Source organism: Seriola aureovittata, chromosome 24 (genome assembly GCF_021018895.1).
Source record: "Seriola aureovittata isolate HTS-2021-v1 ecotype China chromosome 24, ASM2101889v1, whole genome shotgun sequence".
NCBI lineage: Eukaryota > Metazoa > Chordata > Actinopteri > Carangiformes > Carangidae > Seriola > Seriola aureovittata.
Window position 1 is genome coordinate 8,902,717 of NC_079387.1, and position 26,615 is coordinate 8,929,331.

The 26,615-nt window shown below is 42.7% G+C and overlaps 1 protein-coding gene across 4 annotated transcripts in view; it reads right to left on the minus strand.

Moving 5' to 3' along the window:
• Nucleotides 1-26,615, minus strand: part of zranb3 (zinc finger, RAN-binding domain containing 3) — a 76,733-nt gene that overhangs the window by 28,333 nt on the left and 21,785 nt on the right. For all 4 annotated transcript variants that reach the window (XM_056370800.1, XM_056370798.1, XM_056370799.1 and 1 more), the window contains exons 7-14: nucleotides 25,050-25,221; nucleotides 21,754-21,888; nucleotides 16,763-16,882; nucleotides 12,742-12,861; nucleotides 11,913-12,092; nucleotides 11,359-11,532; nucleotides 9,447-9,933; nucleotides 3,237-3,542 (exon numbers count right to left, since the gene is read on the minus strand). In XM_056370800.1, the coding sequence (XP_056226775.1) occupies nucleotides 3,237-3,542; nucleotides 9,447-9,933; nucleotides 11,359-11,532; nucleotides 11,913-12,092; nucleotides 12,742-12,861; nucleotides 16,763-16,882; nucleotides 21,754-21,888; nucleotides 25,050-25,221 (1,694 nt within the window). The remainder of the gene's footprint in view (nucleotides 1-3,236; nucleotides 3,543-9,446; nucleotides 9,934-11,358; nucleotides 11,533-11,912; nucleotides 12,093-12,741; nucleotides 12,862-16,762; nucleotides 16,883-21,753; nucleotides 21,889-25,049; nucleotides 25,222-26,615) is intronic.

Genomic DNA, 26,615 nt, shown 5'->3' on the forward strand with positions numbered 1-26,615 from the left:
ACCGCCGCTGCTCGACCACGCTTCATTTAGACAATGACCTATAACACTCCAATGATACTTGCCTTAAATCACTTCGCGTGGCCAGTTGTCTGCCTTGTCTGCGTGCATGTGTGTGCGTGTGTGTGTGTGTCCATTTGGCTTGCTAATAGGAGAAAATACCGACACAGCCTGATGTGTGAGACGAGAGTGTTTTCAGACGAACAAGTGCTGCCATGTACCTGGACGGGGTCTCTGGTGGTTATGGGACAAATCGGCTTTTGTGCAGAAACACTCAGGAGGGTTGAGAGACAGGAGAACATGTGGGACCAAAGATACAGCATCCAGTATCAACGTACATATAGATAGTATAAAAATTCAGATTACTTACAGGTTCGAACTGATATCAGCGAACTATTCACGTGCAGTTAATCTAACTACTTTAGAAACGGTATGTGATCTAACAGTGACTCATATCAGACTTATTAACAGACTATATTCCTGTTTTCCTGTCTTTTATCTCGTGTGTTGATAAATTCAGCATTAAGTATATTCTTGTTGTATATTTCCACGGCGCCAATTCCATCAGCACAACAACAAAGTCATATCATACTCACCACCCTGCTACTCTGCGTTTGTGTCTTAACACAAACACTGTTTTCATTCACTAATTAATTCCAGTCGCTTTTCTTCTTTCATTGTTTCAGCCTCAAACTCAACACTGACTATTATTTGAAATGTATAATTTATGGTAGCTGCATTCCACCACTGATTTGTTTAATATTTGTGATGCAATCTGATATTAAAACTTCCTGTTTCAAGGTGAGATCATCCTTATAAGTAATCTCCTTTCCTTGACCTCTGCTGCACAATGTCCATATCTTTCATTTTTATGTTGCCCATTCTTATAGGTGTAATTTTCCTGGATCTGGTACACACTGTTCTGATCTCACCCTGGCGGCAGCTGGAAGGGGGGGGCACTTCGTGTCTGAAAAATACCAAAGCGACCAGGCAGGAGAATTGTGCAGAGCTACAAAAAAGCTGGTACCAAAACATTTTCAGGACACTAGCTTTTCACAAAATCCCATCTATCTGTCCTTCTACATCTGTAATGAAACCTCCTCGCAGCTCTGCAATGTGCACCCTATATTTGTAGTAAGCAGCAGCCCCCCCCCCCTTCCCCTGTTTGCAGTGGCGGAACGCGCCAGCTGCATTAAGTGGGCCATTTATACGATGGGGGCAATTCATCTTACAAAGCCGTCTTATTAGACTGTCACTTACACAGTATGAACAGTGCCTTCAGAACACCCCAAGGGATTTATCTGTTATTTTACCGCAAGAGAAAGAAAACAACGCCTAATTGGACTAAGTCATCTCATCTTCTGCAGGATCGAAACAAAAGATATGAAAAAAAAAAAAAAATAATAATCGAAATGTGCTCTTCAAATATGAAGACATTTGGCGCAGCTGAAACGTTGGAACTAGCATCTGAAATAAAACAAAATAATAAATAAAAATCCGTGTTTAAATGTTTGGGTCATGCAGATAGACGGAGCGACAGACAGTAAGGAGAGGGAGACGGAGAGGTGGAGGAGGAGTGATTGCCTGTCTGTGCTGTGAGGAAAGTAATCTCAGAGCAATCAAGAGGTGGGGGCGGCCGACAGCTCTGCGGTTTGCCTTCTAAAACCACGGGCAGGTAGAGGGAAAATTATTAGGCACCGCTCCTGACCCCATAGGTCACTTTTATTGGACAACTGCTGTGTTTCGTATTAAATCCACACTGCCGGAGACATACTGACAACAGCATGTAACTAACACACTGACTAACCACCAGCGAGACGGGCAAGCAGACAGACAGGAAGATGGATATGTAGACAGACAGACAGACAGACAGACGGATTGATAGATAGATGGACAGGTGGACAGACAGGCAAAAAGGCCGATAGATAGATAGATAGATAGATAGATAGATAGATAGATAGATAGATAGATGGACAGACTATGGCTCTAGGGGAAAGTACATGTCAAAAGGCGACATAGAGGCCAAGTTGGCATCCAGCAGTGTGTCTTTAGTGCTGCCATTTGTGATCGACAGTGAAGCTTTTATCTCTCCCCTGGAGTCGATCTGAACGGAGGAGTTTTTTTTTTTTTTTAAAAAAGGAAACAGGCCTTTCGCTCACCTCCAGTGTTTTTTCCCCCCCGAGAGTGAGGACGCACAGAATGCAGAAGGCACCGCAGGGGAGGCGGCAGTGGGAGTCAGTGTTAGGCCACTGGGGCTACATGTGGCTGTAGAGAGGAGAAATTAAACACTTGACAATCTCTGGGCACTAATAGATGTCAAAGTGTGTGTGTGTGTGTGTGGCTCTGAAAGAAAAGGAATCTGCCAAGTTGTTGCAAAACCGATCTCAGGATGTTAGAGGGTAATAGGGGTTGATAGCTTGCCTGTTAAAACCTAAATGGCTCGGGCAATATTCATTCTTATGTGAAGTAACTGATATCGGTTCAGTTTCATCCTTCAGTGCCTCTGACCCAAACTGTCTGCAAGCTTTCAGAGGCAACACCCAGGTCACAGGCTTTTCTTAGACTCTGCTAGTCTGGCAATTTTTTTAGGAGCTCTTCATATTGCACATGGTGTAATTAGTTCTTTGTAATTAGCACAATTTATTGCTTTGTGTATCCCTTTGAGACACAAGTACTTGAACACAGAGGTCTTAATTTGCAATATTACACACTGTGTAATTGGGAATTTGTTTCTTCACAGCCCTGAGAGACTCGCAGACATGCTCACATATAACCAGAGTGGACGGGGAAAACAGGTCATGTTTCCAGAATCATCTGGCACAGGGAGGGAACTTGTGTCTTTTATTTAATTAGACCTGGGCCCACTTTATTAAAAAACAGCCAGTCAGGAGCTCATCAGTTACCTGCCGGACAGTGATCGAACCTCAGACCTTGTGTGTGTGTGTGTGTGTGTGTGTCGGTGCTCCGAGCAGGTCACTTGTTTCAACAAGCTGCACTCTGGAGATTAGTGAGCTTTTACTCAATATCTCCTCTAGCTCCCTGAGTGCAGAAAATAGGCAATATCCCCAAGTAGATACTAATAATAGTAAGAATAATAATGCCTAGCCCCATATGGAATGAGATATAATCCCTTATTGGTTTGAAGTGATGATATTAAACAGCATTATATGGGCAGGTGACAATGCAGCACCAGCCAATTTCCCTAGATATGAAAAGGAGAAGATTGCAGGTGGGATTACCCGGTGTGTGGTCAGAGGGAAGGCAGCCGCCACCGCCAGAAACGTTGTCGCCTCGCTCTCCCGCTGATTGTTTGCCTTTGAGCCGCCGCTTGTCCTCCTCCTCTGCTTCTCCTAGTTTCTGTTTGTCTTTCGGAGGCTCGTCCTCCCCCTTCTTCTTCTCCTCCTCCTCCTCGATCTGTTTGTCTTTGCACGGTTTTAGAGGCTGGGCTTTTCCCTGGCTGAGCTCTGGCTCGCTGTCGGAGCTGGAGAGGACGATGCACGCCTGGTCCCTCTCGGAGGAGGGGGGTTGTCGAGGCCTGGGTGGCTCTGAGCCAGCAGAGGAGGGGAAAGAGAGAGAGAGAGAGAGAGAGAGAGAGAGAAAGATGAAGATTACTTATTGGCCGAGCTGCAGAGTGTAATCAGACTTTGAAGAGTTTCATTCCCAAGCGAGATATCCATCATCTGAAGAGTGTGACAGTGTGACAGAATGACTGCTGACATGAAAGTAAAACTCAATATGGCTCATTAGTGATGTTATTAGCTATCATAAGTCCTTTACTGACAATTTTAGAGGTGTGGATTGGATAGACATTAGCAGGGATGTAGGGGAATGTGTAAACACACCCGAGTCTGTTTGGGAGGATGTTCATTTTACAAAGAAGCACATAAAACATCATCTAATCTTTTGCCTGGTCGCTGCATACCAACCGCTAACTGAAGGTGGGACACTGTAGGCGTTAGATCCGTTGCTCAGCAGCATGTCGGCAGCGAAGCATCGAGCTGCAGATGGAACACCTGTCACCCCCCCCACCTCCACCCCCCCCTCCTCCCGGATCAAACAGCCAATATAATTTGCTGGGCGAATGAATTATGCTCGTGTCACATTGTTTTGTTAATTGCTCGCCTGCATCATGTGCAATCAAATCTAAACAAAATAATTGTCAGCGATTGCCGCATCTGTGCACCCGGGTGGTATTCAAACAGCTGATAATGGCCGACTGCCAATGGCAGATCTTGCTTTAAAGAATCAGCTTATGGCACCTTGTGGACTCGCTATCAAGCCCGTTCTGCAGCTCCACTCTCAAACCATTCATGTGATTCTCATTCATGCACAATGTTGTAATTCTGTGAAGGTCAAGCAGAAATATAAGCCACAAAAATGTTAATTAATGCAAAGATTATGCCATCACCACACAATTTTTAAAAAAAAAAAGTATTTTTACATCGTGTTCTGAGGCGCTGTGTTTTGTAAAGGTAAAATTCAAGGTAAATTTAACAAGAAGATGTAAATCTCACATTCAGTCCGTAGCACAGAACTTCTTTAAAAGTAGCACTATACCATTTCTTTTCCCGACTTTCCTGGTTAAAATTTAAATCATATCCTTTCACGTTATTTGTTGAACTTGAGGTGTGAAATCTAACAAGACAGTTAGTTGTGAGACTTTGGGACGCAGAGGGCTAATTAGTGATCCTGCCTCTTTGTGGCTCGTTTCTTCAAAAGGCCAGCCTCTAGTCGGCTTCCTCAAATGTCATCTGAGTCTCCGGGCTCCTGGCCCCACCGCTGCCCCCCCCTTCGCTAACAAGCTGAGCGAGACCGCAGAGAGACGGCTCAATTTGTGTTAAGCTGTCCCCACTGAGGAAGATGTTAACGGGGAAATCCTAGAGGGCCCTGCCTCGACTCAACCAGTCAACCCCCTTGTTTTCCCCCCAATCAGGGCCCCATTATGTCTGTAGTGGCTTGATAAGGTTCTAAAATGGAGTCTCGAATCCAGACACACAAACATACTACTATGTACAGACACATTCAAATAGCATGTGATCCTGTGCACGGGCCAACGGCATAAGCTTTTATTGCCGCCTGAAGGGAATCAAACAGCTGCAGCCTCTGACAGAGACTTATGGAAGAAAAGGAAAGTACTAGATCTTAAAATGATCTGTGAAATCAAACAGTTCAACAAAGATTCAGCTGGACTTTGTTGTTCAATGCTTAAAAATCAGGACAGAGATAGAGTGCTAGCTGAGAGGTGCAGAGAGCCAGGAGATAACCAAATTGCCCTCTTCCTGTGTACATCTCTGACAGTAGGTGCTGAGAGACAAATTGCTGGTCTACTGGTGAAAGAGCTGAAGGACTAAATCATGCCCACGCTCTGAGCCTGAAAAAGCTGCAAAACACAGGAACTCTCAACACCCCTGATTCAACGTGCAAATGGTCGAACAGAAGCAAGTCTGGTTGCGGTGCTGGCGCTAAATCAACTAGACTAACCTCACCTGAGATCCCAAACCCCGTCACATAAGGAGGTAATAATCCATGACAGTTTGATTAAAAGTAATTCTCCAGTACTGACAATAATGCTCAACAGTGATTCAATTTGGATCAAATTAATGAAAGCTGTTTACGTTTAACACCTGGAAATTGGTAAGCTCTCCTAGCTGCTGCACATGAAATAATGATATAATGAGATGATTGGGTATTGTAAAACAGCTACAGCTTCCTACTGAGGATGTGTATAGATGTTTTAAAAATTGGCGTTCACCATTTACCATTTGCTAAACCCCTCCACCATAACAGGCAATTGTCCAGCTACAGGTTAGCAACTGTTCCTGTCAAGATTTGGATTTCTCAACATGTCAAAGTGGCAAAGAGGCGACATAACAAAGACATATACTTGATATATAAGAGGTCTGGAGGAGTATGGGTTTTTTTTTTGCTCTACAAAAGGCGAAAAAACACAACAGCAAAAGTGTATGGAAGGGATTAAATATTGTGTTTATCTGCTCTAACTTAAGCTAAATTAGATGTTAGCATGTGTGGCTAACTAGCTTATTACCTGCTTTTGCTAACTACATTAGAAAAGTGCCTGTTTGGGAGTTTGGGCTAACGTTAGCTCCCCTGACCTGTTCTTAATTTGGATTTGGAAAGTTTACACTGATTTACACTTATTATGCAAATCATCTGTTAGTCTTCATTCTCAAAACTTTTTCTCATGTTGTTTGTCTAAGTATGCTTTTCTATACTTAGCATCCAAACAGAGATGTGTTACACAATACAAGATATGTGTATTACTGTCCTACAAAAACATGGCTAACTGGCTCTATCCTACAAATACAATCAGCTTGTAAGGATGTTGACTTGTGACATGTTGCATTATCCTCCATCTTTTAGCATGCTATCATGTATGTAGACATCATGTGCGTGTTTAAGATTGTTACGAGTCAGCTGGAAAAATTTTAAAAAATCAGCTAGAGATGGTGTTTTCAACCAGCTTACCGAGTTAGAATGAATTAGCTAATGCTAACTAGGTACAGCTAATAAAATCTGATAGCAATAGTCGTCATTTTAGCCGCCAAAATTGTCGTTTGTCGTCTACATCTGTGTGAAACTGAACACCCATTGTTTCAAAAATAACTATGAATTTCGAGAAGTAAATGTGCCTCCGTAATCACTGTAAACTGCATTGGTGCCATATAGGCTTGACAGATGTAGCAACAGTTGCTAAGGGAACACAAGGCTCAGCGAAGGGTCAATATACCATTTTCACATTTGGTTGCCAGCCTCTAATCGAATCATAGGAATCTTTCTTTTCTTTTTTTTTTTTTTTATGTCATGTTACTCATTCTGGTACAAATGCCTCATGGTACAACAGACCAATATCCTTCTGCATGCTGACTCTTCTTCCTCTGCAGCTGCTGGCTTCGGAAGCCAAATGCCTCAGAAACCTGTTCCCTTACATCAGTAAGAAGCCTTGACGTCCTTGTATCACGTGCAGGTATTCTGTGATTCTCTGCAACATATCTTAGTGACAAAACTTGTGACACGGTGCAAAAGCTTTTTTTGTATTTATTGCGAGGAACTGTTGCTACTCTTGGAGGGATAACATATCTCATGTCATACTATAGCCTCCGAACTGATTATTTTCTTACATTTCCACGAGCTGAGGACTGCAGTGCCAAGTTGAGAGATATCTCCATAAATACAGTTGTTATTTTTCAGCACAGTCTGTCATTTACAAATTTAGCAGGTTGTTAAATTCCCTGTCTAGTGAGCTGACACAGCCTGCTGCTGTGAATGCAGAGTGGCGCTTGTGACAAAGAAGAGTGTGATTGCTGAATAGTTATCAAGCATCTGCTGTAGCTAAGCATGAAATGCGGGGTGAATTCTGTTAACACGTGCGTGTGTGTGGGCGGGTGAGTGTGAGAGAGTGTGTGTGTGTGTGTGTGTGTGTTTTGTGTGCTGTTCAAAAGCTGAGGTACTGGTTGTTTGAACTGTGCGTTTTAAGTGCACCGTGCTCACTTCCAGTGGACCGAGCAGCAAACAGACCTTCAGCCCAGCCAGTGTTTACTGTACTGTTACACTAAATATAGATCCTATATTAGCATGAGGAGACTTTAGAGTCATTAATGCAGTGTCAACCTTTTTTTTTTTTGAAAGACAGGTGAGAAATTGAATGTGTTATTAACAAATATTCATGTAAAATGTTGCAACACAGACTGTATAATGAAAATGTATTATGTGTTAATGGGTAAATTCATCCTGACTGAGAGACTGGTGTGCAGAGAAGGTTGCTAGTAAAATAAGACTTTAATAAAGAAGATTTTCAGGGCAACAGTGGCGATGAATAGCGTTCCCGCTCTCAGGTGAAAAACTACTAAAAAGGTGAGTGAAAGACCTGCTTTCTTTTTAAGAAACACCTCAGTTCAGACCGACTCCAGGGGAGAGATAAAAGCTTCACTGTCGATCACAAATGACAGCACTAAAGACACACTGCTGGATAACAACTTGGCTTCCATGTCGCCTTTTGACCAGTACTTTTCCCTAGAGCCAACTCATATCTTTCCATCTATCTTTCTATCTTAGCATTAGAACAGGAAGCAGTGGTAAACACCTAGCCACAAACACACTAAAACACACGTTAATGCAGTGTTTTTTCAGGCCGAGGCTAAGCTACGCTAACTGCTCCAACTCTCAGCTTTATCATTAGCGCACATACATGAGTGGTATTGATCTTCTTGTCAAAAATGTCGTGTAATGTATTACGTAGTTTATGTGATGGAAAAAATATGGAACATAAAATCCTTTATTCAGGTGAAATAAAGGAAAAGATCCATGTTATGAAACTATTCTGACGCCTTGAATTAATTCAAACTAGTTTTGAAGTATTTTGTTATATATTAAAACTGCGATTTCTTGACGTGAACATGGAGTGAACTCTCTACTAGAAACCCAGTATGTACTGTACAAAGCATAAGAGAGGCCTCTGTATATAGTATCTTACCCTTGAATGCCTTTTTGTAATACTGAACTCTTATATAAATACTCATTTTCAGTGCAAATCTGTGTCAGATTGGATAAGACGTAACAATAGGAGCGAAGTTTCATCCGAGTGTGAAGATACATAGGTTTGTATGACTTTAAATTACCAAGGCCACTTGTGTCAATGCACCATAAAATTCAGTGGAACATCCTGCATTAAAAACAGGCACTAAAACTAATTCTGCCTAAATATTATTGCTGCTGAAACTGCATCGGAATTTTAGGGTATTTTTTTATTTTTTTTATAGTCATGTCTGAGCTGATCTGATGCATCTCAGACATTTAAAGAGCATGGACCTGCAGCCTGCCAGGTCATAATGACTTCCCTCCCCTCTTTTTTTTTTTTTTTTTTTTTTGCAAGATACAATCATAGGCTGTCAGAGATATCAACTAGAGCCAGCTCAACTTTTCCCAACTTTGTGCGAGACGTTTGCAGCAATAGTAAGCGCCTGTTCTCTCTCTCTCTCTCTCAGCTTGACAGGTGAGAATTATACTGTGTCCTTGTCATCTGCAGAGAGAGAGAGAGAGAGAGAGAGAGACAGACAATATTCTCCTAACAGAGCTATTTCAGACTCTGGCAAGCCTGCCTCCATCTTTCGCTATCACGCATCTCCATCTGGTGAAATCTGTAATGCTGTTCAAATGTATTATGTCAACAGACTGCTACGATTGATATTGACGGGTGGGAAAATAAAGCAATGAATGGATTTCAGCTTCAGGTGCTTCATTTCAAGCAAGAGATGATGGAATTATTGTCTCTTTCTTAATGGAATCCAGCTTGTTTTGCAATCAGTGAAATGAAGTTTGTGGATTAATAAACAAGAAAAATAGATGAACACCCAGGCAGACACACACACACACACACACACACACACATTAGGTGAGGATGATTTGTGATTGTTTCTTGTTTCTTATCGTACCTGACATGGCAGCAGAAGAAGGGCGTGGGAACTCGCACACCTCGCAGTAAGGCAACAGGCTGCTGTTGGAGTAGGTGCAGGCTCCACAGCTCCACTTCTCAATCGTAGGTTTGGGCGCCGACAGGTTCCGCGGCGCCATGAAGGAGACCAGAGCGCCGGGGCTGCCGGAGCCGCTCCCCCCAGCTGTCGACCTCCTCGTCCCCCTGAATCGAGACCTGGGGCTCGGGCCGGGCTTCTGCGTCCGCAGCCTCTTCAGCTGGGGGGAGAAGTCCTGGTCGGGTATGGCGAAGGATTGGGAGCAGGACTTTTCCCCTTTCTCCTCCCTTTTTTCACAGTTTGTTCCAGTGCCAGCAGCTGGTGAAGCAGCTGTCTTTGAGGAGATGGAGGGAGATGTTTTTCCATCTTCTGTTCTCTTCCTCTTCCTCTTCATCTTGCTGGGGCTCGGGGAGAAGAAGGAACGGATATCGTGCTGCTTGTCCCTCTCAAACTAAGAGAAAAGATGCAAGTTCAAGTTAGTTTCACTCTTTATAGCAAACACAGTTAAGATTAGTCACATGCATGATCGGTTTCAATCCACCTTAAAAGGAACACAGTCCTTATCCCTTTTGTTACTGTTGCAACGAGGCAATAATTTTACCCCCTGCTAACACAGGAAAGAAAAACTACCTGATTGCAAATTATGAGTTTTGCACGGATCATTCAATAGTCCAGATTCCTACTGTAATCTACGACACATTAAGTGTGATGCAACCTTTTTAAAATATAATATTTTCAAATACTAAGTCAATAAATAATGGTCCTATTACACAGCCCTATGCACACCTGTTACACAGTTTAAAAAATCACTGACACAAAATTACAATCAGCCAATGATGCATTTTGTAGTGACTCACATTTCGTCCATCTACCAGTGTCATAATATCACAAGAGCGGACAACAGGTGAATATTCAGATTCACTCAGGCTCAATTTACTGTGAAACTTGTTGTTATTATTTAGTTTAAAGAGGCAATTCTTCCACTACCGTTTCTCAAGCACATTTACAAAACTGAGTTTTAGGGTGCTGTCGGCTCCACAGTCACTGAATATGCAGCAGGCAGACATCAGAGAGACACAACAGGCCGCTCATACAGAAGCAAAGATGTCAAAGGATGCTTTGCTGGGTGGTTTAGTTTGAGAGGAAGAGGAGGACAGAGAGGAAGAGACATGCTGCCTTTGAGGACGTCATGGCAGAGGCACGTTGACAGTCTATATGTTGGTTTCACATGTATTTGTTGTATTGATGCATTTGCTTTGTCAGTCCTTTTATTTTTCTATTTTCTGTTTGACATGTTATTTATATTAAATACTTACTGCGAGTAAGGAACATAAAGAAACAGTTTTAGCGTCACACTCACAAAGTTCTTTAAACACTTGGCTGCTAACTTCAGCAAAGACACGACAATTTGTCATTTTCGTGGCAGTGATGAACTCAGTACAAATGAACTGTTAATTGATGTGATTATTCTGCTTAATGTTTTGAGAATTGTACAAGTGATTCAGGAAATTGTTCCAAAACAATTTAGAAAATCTGCAAAAACTGACAAATGTTATTCAATCTCACAAATCTCATACACATTCGGTTGTTATTACTCATCCACAAAAGTGTCTGGACACCAGAGCTCAACATTACCATAATTTCTCCACTTAAAATATAATCTTAGTTTTGAAAATGGTAATTTGATTTTAAGTATATTTGGTTTATGCAGCTCTTCAAAATCTGGCTCCTTCTGTTATTAGCGTATTATTGCAGCAATATTATCTGCAAATGTGTGAGGAGAGTTGTGAAACTTTATCTCTATCTATATGTGTGCACATGTGTGTAAAATGAAACTATGGTTTAAGGCTGTGACCATTTCTTCCAGCGGACTCACATGACTAAAGAACAGGTCGTCCTTCTGGTTTCCTTTGTTTCCCTCCAGCGGCAGCACCATCTCACTCGGCGTCCAGGCGTTGGCGAAGTTGAGGAAGTCCCACTTGTCCTTGTCGCCCTCGTCCGCCTTCAGGTATTCCTTCCTCCCATTCAGAGTGCTGCCGGTCACCGTTTCCTGGAGGATGTAGCAAATTCAGCTCCACACGGCAGTTTTCTGTTTATCATGTCACTGTTTGATGATTCGGTGCAGTATTTTTTAAATGTTCTGTAACGAGCAGTATGAGTTTTCATTTGCAAACGATGACAGCTGTGATTATTAATGTAAGTCCCCAAAGCCTGCTCTTACATGCAAATCAATTCCACAGATGCGTCTAAGTTTATTCATATATGCATTACAGTACATAAAGAAAAACAGAGTGTATATGATAATGTTTGAAGCTATTTTTACATGTTTATGTGTTAATGAAGCAGCTGATAAACATGATTTTTCATTTACATTAAAGAGGACGCCACTGGTGGAATGTGTGGCGACAAATCAAAGGCTTAACGCGTTACCTTCCTGTTGATCATGGACCACATGACGGTGTCAAAAGTGCCCTTGGCGATGAGGTAGTGCACGTTGACGGAGGAGGTCTGCCCGATGCGGTGGGCTCGATCTTCAGCCTGCTTGATGTGACCGGGGTTCCAGTAGAGCTCGGCAAACACCACATGGCTGGCAGCGGTAAAGGTCAAACCCTGGAGAGGACACACACACACACACACACACACAGAAAAATAACAGTCCAATCATAACAAAAAATAAAAACCTCATTCAACAGCGGCTCAAACTGGAACACTCCAGCCCCTTTCCAATGAAATGTAATTTTGTAAAATCCTCTTTAATAACAGAATATTAGATGCTAATTGCCATACAAGTGCTTCAAGCACGTACTTCCTCTGACTGGAAAGCATAACGTTCGGTCACTCGGAATAATTGATGTCAATGAGTTTATTAAGTTCGTTATTAAGAGTAAAACACATTTTTCAGAATTTATTTTTATTTACACAAACCCTGATTATGATTCACTACAACCAGTAACACTTGTCTTTATTGCTAATATCTAACAATTGACTGCATTTAGCCTATTTATTGTTGCACTACAGCACCTATTCATTTCCCTTATAATGACCAGGCAGTCTGTAGGAGTAGTGACAGCAGAGAGGACACTGTGTTCAGCTCTTTGAATCTATATTAAACATTCCTGTCATTTTTCAGTGACTATTCCACAACATAAAGTGTGATTTGTGACCACGTCCAAGTCATTTGAATTGCAGATTTTGTTCACAACAGAGAGGAAGAGTGCTACGGTATATGTTGAGTTATAGAGCGTCCGTGTGTAAATACCTGACCGGCAGCCTGAATGCTGAGGATCGCCACTCGGGTTTCCGGGTCACTCTGAAACTTGTGGACCAACTGGATTCTCTCCGACGATGGAACGCTGCCGTCGATGCGGATGTAACCGGCCTGACAGAGCGGAGACGAGACAAAAAATTCAATTCACAATAGAAGACGGTTGGAGAAGCGCCTGCCATGTGCACAGCTGATGGAACAGCTGCAACACAGAAAACCTTTGAATGAAGTGTGGATTGGCAGAATCATGTCGGCTTCAGTCAAGGAAAGAAAAAATAGCCTCGTGCCTGTTTTGAGAATTAACAAGGTAAAGCTGCGGCAGTTGCAGGGTAAACACACTGGATTTGGATATTAGATCTGCTCTAATTCGTATTTTTATATTAACAATGGATCAAATGAATGTGTATCTTGAAAGCAGTTGCTAGTAGCAACAAACCCACAAAGAATTATCACCCGACTCTGCAGTTCACCTCAGCTCTATGGAACATTTTAGGTTCTTTTAGTTTATTGTTTTGATATTCTGGCTTGCTGTTTATCTGGCATGTTTCCAGCAACAGGAAGCAGCTATTTTCAGTGAAAAACCCTCTGTTTGCTACAGCTACAGCCCAGCACTAAATACCACACATTTAGCAGCCAGATATTTCCCTCAGGAAGAGCATAACAGAGAGCTAAAAGGACTTAGATTCGTCAGGTGGCAAAAATAAACTCCAAATAAATGCTAATGTTGCTCTGTATCTGCTGGATGTGTAAAAAGGCAAATGTTTGGCTAACATGTTCATCACATCAACTTTTTTAAAATGGAGGAGGTGTTTACTTCTTCTTCCTCAAGACGAAGTTAAAATACGCCCTCTGAGCAGCGCTGCATCTTCAGGGCAGATAGGAGGCTACAGTGAGTCGCCACTCAGGGCTAGCTGGTTAGCGTGCTAGCCTCAGTAGAACAGTTAACATTGGTGTTGCTTTCCACCGCTGGAGACAGCTCTTGGTGAGTAAAAGGAATTAAGTTTGATGATCAACTTGCAACATTTCTTCTAGACTGGTGAGTAAACAGCTGTTAATGCTAACGTTAGCTATGTAACCATAGCAAAACCTGCAAATGGCTCCTTGAGCATTAGCTCAAAGAAGCTACTGGTGATACCAAACCGAGTGAGGCTGCAGCAGCAAAGCAACTGAGTGTCTTCAACTGAGGAAAAATGTGTTTCGGGTTTTTTGAAATTTCTTTTATAAATAAAAGATAATTTAAATTTTTAAGGCCAGATTAACAAAGTCTTTTGTGCCTAATAGAGCTGTTACGTTATTCTTCACAGATGCACTGGCCTGGATATGCAGTCATTTAAAATGAACCTCTCTCTCCTTTATGTATGTGCATTTGAGGAAGAATCATGCCAATAACTGGAGGGGATAATGTACGAGTGGCTGTTTGCACGTCATTTAATTCACTAAAGGTTCACACAATTTTCAAGGGGTGGTATTGTCCGCCTTTAAAAAAGCTGGCGCTGATTTGTGCTGGAACATTAAAGGAGAGGAGCATTTCATTATCCTGTTTTCTATTCTTTAGAGTTTTCAATGACAGGTGTGTGAATAAATGCACAATAGCGAACACTGAACTGGTTACAGTAAATAAAGTAGCATCTTTGAAAGGAAATGAGAGCAGTAGGAATATTTTGTAAAATTTTATAGCACCAAACAAAGACAGCAGTGGCTGCATGTTCATTAAACCTGAACTTGAAGTTGACATTCACTGAGCTGCTAATGCACTGAGGCGACCGCACTCTTTTGATTTTGGTCCACCGGTCCTGCAGAGCTGCTCAGTGGCCGTCAGTGGCAGAGTGTGTTCGTACTGTGGAGCTCCCACATGTGAATGTAACTGTAACTGCATGAATATGAAGGAGAACCTTGCTGAGAAAGAACACAGAGGTCTGTTTGACTTTTCCTGCAGAAATAAAGGTCGGATAAATATGCTCGGGATGAACTCGGACGGTTAAACAACATCTCAAGGTCAAAAGAAAAAAAAATCAAAACCTGCTGTTTCAACAGAGTGCTTTGCCTCTTGCATTGAACGCACCATATTTACAAGTTTAAAAAATTCACAGCTTCATCAAACAAACACTCCAGCCGGGAGCATAAAGACACCGTTACGTCATGTGACTGGAGTGCAGTCACTTGTCTCTGCCGAGCTTCTCATCGCAGCGCGTTGCCTGTCGTTCCTTTTTTTAGCCCATCTCTGTTAATTGGTGAGTGCGAATGCACCAGAGAATGAGCGTCTCACGGAGGAATGTGTTATCACACGCCGTACCACACCACTACATTCAGTCGACACCTCCTCGACCCCTGCGAGACACACACACACACACACACATACACAGACACACTTGAACTCTTTCACAGGTTGCCGGCGCCGAGCTAAGAGATATCGTTTTCTTGTGATGACTTGTGAAATATGCCTTGGGAGATTAGTTGTGGAAGTAAAGTTTACTTTCTTAGAGAGAAAAAGTAGACTTTTCTTCAAGAAAGAGGAAACTAACACTTTTACATGAAGATTAATACAACTATAACTAAAGCTCTTTTTTATTGTATTTGTTAATTATCTAAATAATGTACCTGTAGTACAGTGTACACCTGAATCTAGCATGTATGTTTAAATAATTCACAACTTCTAACCTCTGCTGTATATCCCCCGCTGAAGCACAAGCCAAACTTGTGAGCTTAGAGCTCAGTGCTCTGTCTAACTTAATCATGGATATGGCAGGGACTTGACTTATAAACACAGCAGGGCTGTGGAAGAAAGAATAAAATGTAAGTGTGGGGCCAATTACCTCTGGTTAGCCTGGAAGGAGGAGTGATATATGAATACATTCTGCACATTTAGTACTTCCAGGTTACCGTTAATGGGCAATTCAGGTCTCTGTTGCTGGAAAAAAACTTAAAAAATCTTAAATGGAAATGACAGAAATGAACATTTGTGCCAAAATGAAATATCAACCATTTAAAAGCAGCGCTCCCTCTTGTTGCAAAGTGATTGATAGCACAAGAACAGCACAAATTCTAGGATATTTTAAATTACCTCTGAGATGTTTAAGGAAACCAGTTCGAAACTTTTCAAGAGCGTTGTGTTATAAAGGCTTGGTGCACAGGACGCTGGTTTTCTGACTGATTATAGCCGATACAATGAATGGTTGCAGTAGGTGACGTGATGTTTGACTGACTGATGCGTTTTGTTCGCTTGCTTTAAGGGATAACGATAAACTACAAAGACGATTATAAATACAGAGCATCACGTTCACGTCTGTGCGTCACGACAGCAGCTACTTTTCAACTGTTTTCTTATTCTTATCGTTCATATTCTTATTAATAACACAAGAAATAAAAGCTAAATCAAGTGCTTTATAAATGCTGTATTCTCTTTCATGTGAGCTAATTGATGGTACAGAAAGACTTGTAGGTGTTGGAGTAGGGATGCTCAGATCGTCATGGTTACAGTTATCTTTCTTCTCCTGGTCCACAAAGACGCAGTAGTAAAACGGAGGTTACTGTTGTGTTTGTTGTCTTTGCCATCGAGTACCTGGAACCTTCCATGCAAATGTATTTCCAAGGGAGTAGCGTCTGCAGTGAAAAGCCTAATTGTCCGCATTGTCCGTGTATCGAGAACATAGTGCACGCACCCGGAGACGCTCGCATGGTAACATCCTTACAAATCCAGACATATACACGTACATCCATAAATAGATCAGCCCGTCCCTGTAATCAGCGGGTATTGTGTCCAGACCTGTTACGGCAGAGGGGATGAAACTTGATTTAGCTTCCTGTATCTGCCTCTTGGGAGTCAGAGGGGTGACCAGGGTCATGTGCCATGGCGAATGCTGTGTGTGTGTGATCCAATAGTCGGGAGTGGTGAGACCAACGATCTGCTTAATAATACTCAATAATGCCTAATACTTAATGTCATTGTTGCTGTATTTCTGACAGCTGTTGCCGACCACCCCCCTTTGCACGTTCTAAGAAGACCGCCTGAGGTTACCTTGGCCTCGATGACGGCCTCGGTGCAGGCCTGCAGCATGGTGAGGTGGTGGGCGAACACCAGGAACTTCAGCTGCTCCGCTTCCAGCATCATCTTAATGTAGTCCTTCACAGCTCCCGCCTGGCCACACACACACACACACACACACACACACACACACACACACACACACACACACACACACACACACACACACACACATACAGAAATAGACACAGATGAAAGAGAGCTACTGAATCCATCACTTCACTGGTCGACCCCACACAGAGGAATCGGCTAGATCAGTGAAGAAGTCAATTAATCACCGCGGCATCCTTTTCTGTGTGATCGATTCTCTATTGAATGCCAAGGATCCAGACTTTAAAAGGAGAGAGCACACGGAGCGACTGGGGCGCATTTGTCAGCTCGCAGATAGTGAGAGTAAATCAATAACTCACAACTCGATGTATGATTGGTGTTTGCTCTCTTTCTTTTTTTTTTCCAGGGGGTTTTGGTGACACCACACACCAGAAATTTCATCGTTTGATCCACTGCGAGCTCTAACAATTTACAACAACTTAATAAAGATAAATCAATCAATCAATTTAATTAAGTTTAAAGTCTTTTTAAATATATGAATTAAACATATAAAATAATAAACCATCAGATTGAGAATCTGATTGACATATTATGTGACTGCACTCTGAATATTTCAGATTTTCTCAGGACTTGCAAACACCCAAAAACAGATATATTAGGCTGGTTACCTGTCAAAGTGACAGTTACCACAGTAAGTAAAAGTTCAGTTTCTCAACTATGTTGCTCTTGAGTTACTTGCCTGTTTTTTTTTTCTTCTTACATAACACTGTTTTTATTCATGTGTTTATTCTTTTGTTTTCCTTGTTTTTCTTATGAAGTCAAATGGTAACAATGATTTAAAAAACATCACAGTCCCAATTTAATAGCATCTCGCTTGTTTCTGCTGAAGCCTCCGACCTTGATTGACAGTGTGAGGCTAACAATCTAAAAAAGAAAGCAGCAGAAGTGCGAGTGAGTTAACTGTACCCTGCAGGTATCCGTATCTATCATTTCACCGCGCGCTGCTGCCCGGCGATCACACTGTGATGGCTGTGGCCGTTCCCGCTACCTTCTGCAAAGCTGAAGTGGATGTGCAGTATGAGCGTGTCATTGAGCATCCGGGCTCGGCTCATTTCAGAGCCCCCAGGCCAAAAAGCTGCCAAGAATAGCACCAACTAGTGAGAAATACTGAGGTTTGATTTGAGTCAAACAGAGCCCTTACTGGACGGTTTTGGAGACAGGCCTTTCTCCATGGTGTGAAACCCACCCTTATATTCTCCACACCTCCTGCAACCTGACAACCTCTGCAGCCATCACACCTGCTCTGGTGGGAGAACCTCTGCTTTGCCTTGCTGATAATTAGCCGATGCGCCTGATAATGAATCTCTCCGCCAGGCCTGCCGACCCCGTTCTGATCTGGGGGGTCCTCATTACTGACGGCTTGGCTTCGCCGGCTTCCTTCCGCTGAGTTTAATTAGTGCACAAACTTCTCGGCTGTCTGAAGCGGCCCGTTAGCTTGCTTTAAAGTCCAGCATCAGAGCTGTCCTCTCTGGGTAATTGGGAGCAGATGCTTGGCGGGTAAAGCAATAAAAATACCCCAAAGGCGTTTGGCAGCTCCGTCGCCAGGCAGACTGGCAGGCAGGCAGGGGCCGTGATGCTCGTCAGAGTGACATAGATGTGTGAATCTATCACACCATTCCTCCCCTCCCGATGATCCAAAAAAAGAAGAGAGAACGCGTTTTTTTTTTTGTGAAGTAGAGAAAGTGTGTCTGACTCTAAAAACCAATAGGGGAGGAAATGAGAATGGGCCAACAGTATCGGCTTTGAGGTGGGCGAGTGGGTGGGTGGGTGGGTGTGGTGTGGTGTGTGTGTGTGTGTGTGTGTGTGGGGGGGCCCTTTGTAATGAAAGGAGGTCCAGTGTTAGGCTAAACTGAGCAGAAATCCAATCAGCAAACAACGCCAAGCGCAAAAAAAAAAAGATCCAAGCACAGAGGCAGGCTGGGCAAGTAGCGTGTGGATGATTGCATTCGGTGGTTATCTCCGGTCTTCATTGACCTCAGGGCCGCGCTCCTCATGGCTGAGGGCGTCGGGCTAATTGAGAGGAATGCCAGCCCCTCGAACATGGCTGATGATTGGAGAGTGGATACTACATTTGGTGGAAATGTTTACTCAACTACAAATATAAGAGATTAAGGAACTGCCTCCTCTCCTCGCGTCGAGATTAGAGAGGCTGGGAACTGATCAGAGGTTGAAAACTATATCACTGCCTTCAAGATGTTTCCACGGGAACAGGAAATGTAAATGCTTGTTAGATTCTTGTCACCAGTTGCTCTGACCCCCCCCAACCTCCCTCATACTGTATGCATCCGGCCACCTCCCCACACTGCTTATTTCTCTCTCATTAAAAAAAAAAAAAAAATGTCACTTCAAACTGAGAGCCGACCACGTTTCCATGGCAACAACATCACAGAGATGCTATTTTAGTGCGGTGTGTAACTTTGAGATAAGGTGTAATCATGCCAGGCTGGACACAACTAAATAATACCTCAGTTATAACTCTCTACTTTGTATAAGTGCTTTCACTGGCGACCATTAGGCTCTGTTACCATGGCGATGCTTTCCCATGAGATCTCACTGAGTGGTTGGCCAAGCGCTCAGAACATGATGCTTTACCATCAATTCACCATTTCCTGAAACATCAAAATGAACACATATATTATATTCCTTGGCTAATTTTAATCCATTTAAACTGTTCTTGACTTTTATATATATATATATATATATATATATATATATTAGCTGTCAGCTCTCAGAGTAGTCACACAGGTTTACAATCTTTGTAATGTTAACCACAGGGAACATCACTAGAGGAAAGTGTGTGTTGCTTTGTTGACTGCATGTCAATATGGCACTAATGATGTAATGCTGCCTGTTTTCTCACAGTCTGCACAGCTATGGAGAGCGACAAGGTGCTACAGATACTTTTAACACAAAAACTATTAAAACCATAATAAATATGAATGTTTTAGTCACATTTTTCTTTCTATTATTCACCAGATGCAGCTCATGGATCGTGACATTACTAAGGAGATATTTTCAGGACTAAAGAATCAAAAGTAAATGGTGAGAATAATGGATTTTCTGTCATAAAATTAATGTTCCAAATTCACCTGTGAACTAATTTAACCTTCATAAACCATCACACTACACAACTCCATTACTTGATGCAACCTACTGACTGGCTGTCGACTAAAAAGTTAGTAGAATATGATACAAAGCCAAGAGAAATATATTATTATTATACCATAATTCATTTGACCAACTGTAGCATAAAATCAGCTACAACTACAAACTGTGTGTTTAAAAGTTGATGAAGTTTGGTCGTGGGAAACATTTAAAAGGGAAAGGAATCGAGATTACTGGGCTTTTAAAAGAACCCTTTCCTAATGTGCTGTCAGTGTAAGAAATGGGAGATAGCAACACAAACAGAGTCTGCAACTTTGGACGACATCCATCTGATTTGTTTAACTCTAACTGCTGAGGCCTCATATTAACTTCAGATAAACTTTGGATTGTGTTTTTTGCTGCAGATTTCATCCTCTATCACTTACATTGGAAGCTCATTAGGAGACGCCACTTTGAACGGGAGGAATGTTTACAGAAAGCAAAACCTGTTTCCCAACTACTGTTTGAAGACGGACTTGAAAAACTGTGAAACGATCCTTTGAGGTTAGGGAAAGATTGTGGTTATGGTTAAATCGGCTGTTTGTGAGTTTTCTCTGCCGGTGAACGTTTTTTTTCTTGCCGGGAGCCGGCGGTGGTGATTGTTGCTTGACAAGAGCTTAAGCCATATTTTAATACAACCTCTGAACAGCTACGTCTTCAGGGCGGATTGGAGGCTGCAGTGAGATGCATGATGCATGTCATGCCATCAAGTCATTGTGTGTTGCTTTCCACCTCTGGAGACGGCTAAAGGAACGAAGGTTGATGCTGAACTCACACCGTTTCTCCTAGACTGGTGAGTAAACAGCTGTTAATGCTAATGTTAGCTATGTAGCAAGAGCAAAACCTACAAATAGCTCCTTCAATAAAAAAAGGATTTGTCCTTCAGTCTCCTGCTCCAACATGCATTTCACACACTGCAGGACACACACTGCTCTGGACTCAGATTTTCCATTTGTCCATCTTGCACTTTACATGCCTTCTTCTTGTCTGGATGAATCTGGCCAACCTGAAAATATCTGATTGATATGATTCCCCCCCCACCCCCGCTCAACACTTTGAGAACCAACCCCGCTGCCTATAATGATGTAAAGTCCACGGTGGTCAAACTGAAACCAAGGCTGCTCTTTCACATTTTTTACTGCCTGTTATATAATAAAACGGGGAGCGAGGCTAGCAGTGAAAGCAGCTAATGTTAGATGTTGACTGCAGCCCACCGCCAATAAAAGGTTTGAGTGCATTATGTACAAATGCCCTGAGATGAAATATCACCGTCAGCATCGAGGCATTAAACTGCTACGATGTTTAAAGGAGAGGGCTGACGTTGTTCTGTGTTTTTCTTATCGTCAGCAAAGTCCATTAAAAGACCAAAAGCAACAACTCCTCTAAAACTTTCAGACATTCCTACCCGGTCAGTTGCACACAGCCCTGAACCCATCAATTCCTACTGAAGATCTTTGAAAAATATATAAAGTTATTTTCTTTTAAAACAGCAAAATAATTTACTAAAACATCCACTCAAACTGGAGTAAATAGGTACTATTTTCTGCTGCGGATTGATCCACATTTGGAGTACTGACAGCAGCAGGACGGTGTATGTTGGAATACTAACGCAATACTTGTTAGTAGGATTTCCTGTGTTTTATAACGACATAAGTTAAGGGCTAAAACAAGATACACTCCCACTTCCTCACCACCTGCTCTCCCATTACCTTGGCTATAGCTGTTTGCTTGTACATCTGCGTGACCAGCCCCATGACCTGCGTGAAGGGGTTGTCTGTGGCGACGACCCCCGACCCCAGTCCCTTCATCAGCGTCTCCCACTTGGCGAAGCTGGCTGAGGCCTCCTGCAAGAAAGGAGAGCGCAGAGACAGTGAGGCCGCGTCCTTTATTTCTTCATCCACCCTTCTCTCTCTCTCTCTCTCTTTCTGCTGTTTTTGAGATATAAAGGGCAAAACAATTAATGGTGCTGTGGGTGTCCTACTTTCCCTGGAAGAGGAAGAAAAAAGATGGAGTAAAAAGAGATAGAAAGAGGGAGAATTCCCAAGGATGCCACCCCCTCTGACTGCGCTGCTGTGTTAGGTGGGTCATGAGCGTCTCCCAATTATAGCCGCCTTGTGACAAGCCGGGGTCGAAGATGGAGAAGCAGCCGTGCCGGCACAATAAATCAAAAACGGCTCGCGTGCTCTCAAGGTGATTGGCGAGAAGTATTTAAGGCAGGAGTGGAGAGCGGAGAGGATCGCAGTGGGAGACGCTGCCGGTGAAGAGCAGCATATGCTCCGCTCTGCTCGTAAACAAGACACGCAGAGGGGCCCGCGCATTTGTCGTCCACATGTAGGTTAGCCCTGTTTATCATGAAAAAACAGTCAATTCACGGCAGGCCACAGCACGTCTTGTCGTTTTTTATTGGACGACAATGCAAGACACCATGTAGAAATGTGTCATGAAAAGCAGCATGCTGTACGTTTGATTCTATTTTCCTACAAAAACTTCAGTGTGCATGTAATTTCAAGTGCCTCAGAGGAGCGATGAACCTCCTTGACTTTTTCAAAATTGCCAAACTTTAAACCACTCTGTCATTAGAGGTTATTTTGCGGTCTATTGTTAACAGCTCTCGATTGAATCCATCTGAATTTGGCGTAAATGTGTCAAATTTCCGCAGGAATGAGCACTTTCTTTAAAGTGGGAAAAAAAACAAAAAAACTGTGAACCATATGGCGAGCTGAAGGCAGAGGTGGCTGCGCGTGATTAAGCACATACATACATGCACATCGCGGGGTGGGTGTGTTGTGAAGCGGGTCGGAGGGGAGGGGAGAAGGGGTGAGAAAGGCATAGAAACCTTATTAATGCGAGCACACACACACACACACAACGGAGGCTTCCTCAGAGAGCAAGTTTCACCACTGCATCTCGTTCAGCGCAGGTACAATGAGAAGACTGTGGTGAAACATGAAAGCGTTGCACCATTTAGTGCAATAATTAGCATTTCAGTGGATTCAAACCTCGTCAAAGTCAAGGACGGTTGAATGAATAAACAGTATCACATTGGAGGAGCACAAAGCTGCATTTCCTTTATGTTTTTCCTCAGATGTTTCACTGAGCAGCACCTGCAGAAAACACAGCTATGTCTGTCTCTCTGTGTTTTTTTTTTCTAATTAAAAATTTTACATTGAAGCATTTCTTTATAATCTGCTGGGGGGGAAAAAAATGGCTAAACACTCCACCCTTGAGGATATTCACCGGACTAACGCTGACAAAAGGCCAGGCCTGAAAATGTAAAGGGCAGGAGGGGCATAAAAAGTGTCTGGCTGTGGAAGATAAAAGCCATCATTAGAGAGTAAAATGAGATAGGAGGAATGAACTGGTGAGTGGTCCTGGTACACAGCATATATCAACACAGTTGGTTTAGAGGAAAATAAAGTCCACACAGTTTTTTTTGTTTCATATTGTTCATATTTTCCTGCTTTTGGGAGATTTGGGTGACTGGCCACTTCACACCTTCCCTTCTCTCCTCTCTTAAAAACCAGTCCATTCAGCTGTGAGTGTGAAATTTCTGTCTATTCTCCTCAGTGGATAAATGCATGTTAAAAAAAAACAAAAAAAAACACACTCACAGATTCATCTCACAAACAATAATAATAATAATAATAATAATAATAATAATAAAAAAGAAGCCATGAACTGTGAAGCAGAAATGCGTTTTTTGTTTTCGACAAAGACAAATGATCTTCAGGCTCATCCCTCTGAGGATATCACGCATTGGAAGCTGCAGCTTCAGCTTCAACTTCAGATAACAGAGCAACTATAAGACATGACGTGAACTTTTCCACCAGTTCAAAATGTACGCTCTGTGGCCTAATTGGCAGCGCTATGTAGCAACACTGACCATATTTAGCCCCCAATTAAAGTGTCGCTTAACATTTAGGCAGACTGGGGGTAAAAACCTGCATCATCACTTTCCCGAGCAGCTTCCTTATTGTTGTGTTATTTCAGCGATGGCGGCTTGGTGCATAATTAGTGCTGAAAGAGCTCCTCCGGTGTTTCTGCATTCCTGCTGATATGATACAAAATATAACAAAGGATTCTCGGTGTGTGTTGTAGCGCACGATGGAAAGCTAACCCATCGTAGCCTTGACACCGGGTGACCCAATGCGGAGAGCGGAGGAGAGACACCGACACGGGCCGGGGTCAGAGCCGCATTAGCATTCACGTGTAGGTTCCCACGCATTCCAGGGCAGCGTGGGAGGGAGGAACTGCAGCCGTAACTTTAGGGAGGCTAAAAAAGATGCAAACACCTACACATAAGACATGACGTCTACTCGAGAAAATACACAACAAATACACGACAAACAGCCGACAATCTGTATTCGTTTTTGATTCTAATAGAACTTTTGTATTTCCCGCCACTGACCAATTATAATGATGTTGTGGAACTTCCTGCAGTTCCTCTAATGACCACTACAACGTCCACCTTTGCAGCAGATTATTATAAGATTATAAAATAGCTGCAGATTGATTGATCTGTTGATTGTTAATTGTTGCAGCTGTAATTATATTAAAAAGGGCTGAATGAATTCAGGTTGAAGCGTTGTGATTCATTAACAACAAATAAGTGTTTTTACCCGCTGTGTAGAAAGGCATGACTCACAGCCTGGACCACTTACGAGTTGTGGTCATACCTGTGACAAATTCTCTAAATCGCTTGTATGTGCCACTTAAGGATGAAATTACTATTTCTTGCATGAAGCCAGATGACGATTGATAAGTTCTGCTTGATAAATGAATTAAAACTATTATTGACTTGAGACAAATTTAGAGACAATGAAAGCAAAAATACCATTGTAGGAGACGGTTTGTAGTTGCATTAATCTCAAAATGTACAAACCTGGAGATAAGGGATTTAGCCACAATGTGACACTAAATTAGTCATTAAGAAATAATACTTCTGGCCATGTACGAACAAGAGAAGGCCAAGGTAAAAAGAAGCGTCTGTGCACACAAGTGTCACCTTTGCAGCCTCCTTGGGCAGGTCGAAGGGGATACGCTGGCGGATTTTGGGGGGCAGCTGACTGAGCACCTCAGCCTTCAGACGGCGGATCATGATCTGGCTCAGCCGCTGGTGCAGCTCCTCCAGGTTGGACGCCCCACGAGAGTCCCACTGCCTGCGACGCCCGAAGTACCTGTGAGAGATTGAGTGAGTGGGTGAAGCCTTGCCTTGCCGATGCATCCGTTTTTGTTTTTTTTTTTAGACACATCTAAACTTTCGAAGAAAACATACTTATTTACAGCACTGCCCTGGAGGAATAGTTAAACACATTTAAACATTCCCACCAGGGAGCTGCCCAGCACCACAACAGCCTCCCATCGTTTACTGCTGAGCAGCTCTGCCGGAGCAGTCAGGGGATCAGTTTTTTGCTTAAGGGCGATTTGCAGAGCAGAAAACTATTTTGTTTAATGGCCACAGCAGCAGGTTCATCCCAAAACTCGCCAGTAACTTTCACAATTTATCAGCCAAATGGATTTTTAGAATAGAACTGGCCCTACATACAAAGGCTGGTTATCTGCCATATTGGCTGGAAGTGTGGACAAAGTTAACAAGGCACTGCCAAACATTTGCTGTTTCACACTTTAGTATTCAAACTTGCAGAAACCGACTCCTTCGAACATAATGTTTTAGCCCGGAGTGGGGATTTGAACCAGCAACTGCCCAGATGTAATGCTGCTTCTCTGTCCCCTGGGCTGCTGCCACAGTAACTTCACCGTTATGACAGGAATGCAATGGGAACACTCAGATGATGCCTCTCTGTGTGTGTGTGTGTGTGTGTGTGTGTGTGTGTGTGGCTCAGAAAAGGCATTCCCCAGCCGCACCGAGTGCTATTATATACAAAGTGTTATCATTAATGGCGCCGGGCCCATCCCCGACCGACTTTGATGGACATCCAAAACAATGCATTTGATGTGTTTGTTCACACATGTAACTGATCGTCACTGGCAACTGGCAGCCAGTTGGCATTTAACGCTTGGCTTCAGTTGCCGTCTGGCTCTGACAACAAACCCTAAACTCAGCAGCACCGCCACTCCAGACTCAGGCAGGTGAGATTTACTGAAACTTCAACTGAGCGAGAATCAAGAACATATGAATAAGAAACAGACCAAACTGAGATATTACACTTTAAAGTTATAATCCGTAATTTATCCACATGAAAATGACTGCACCTATGATATGTGTTCTTACATTATCCAAAAAAAATAAGGTGAGTGAATGTTCGACAGCTCAGCTCCCAGCTGCTGGAGACGTCCTGTCCTGTGTCCGCTGCTTTATTCTGTGTTTTTACTGGTTTTTATCCCCTGGTCTGTTTGTTTTGCTGAGGTACGTAGCTAACGCTCACCTGGCTCTAGCTACACAGTTAGCATCATCTTCACAGCTCTCAACTTCTCTGGCAAGAAAGTGAATTAGCGTATTAACAAAAATGTGAAAAAATAAAGAATGATGTGAAATTTAAAATATACAAAATGTAAATGAAATGTGCAGCTTTTTTATGATACAGTAAAGTAAATATGAGGTCATACAATA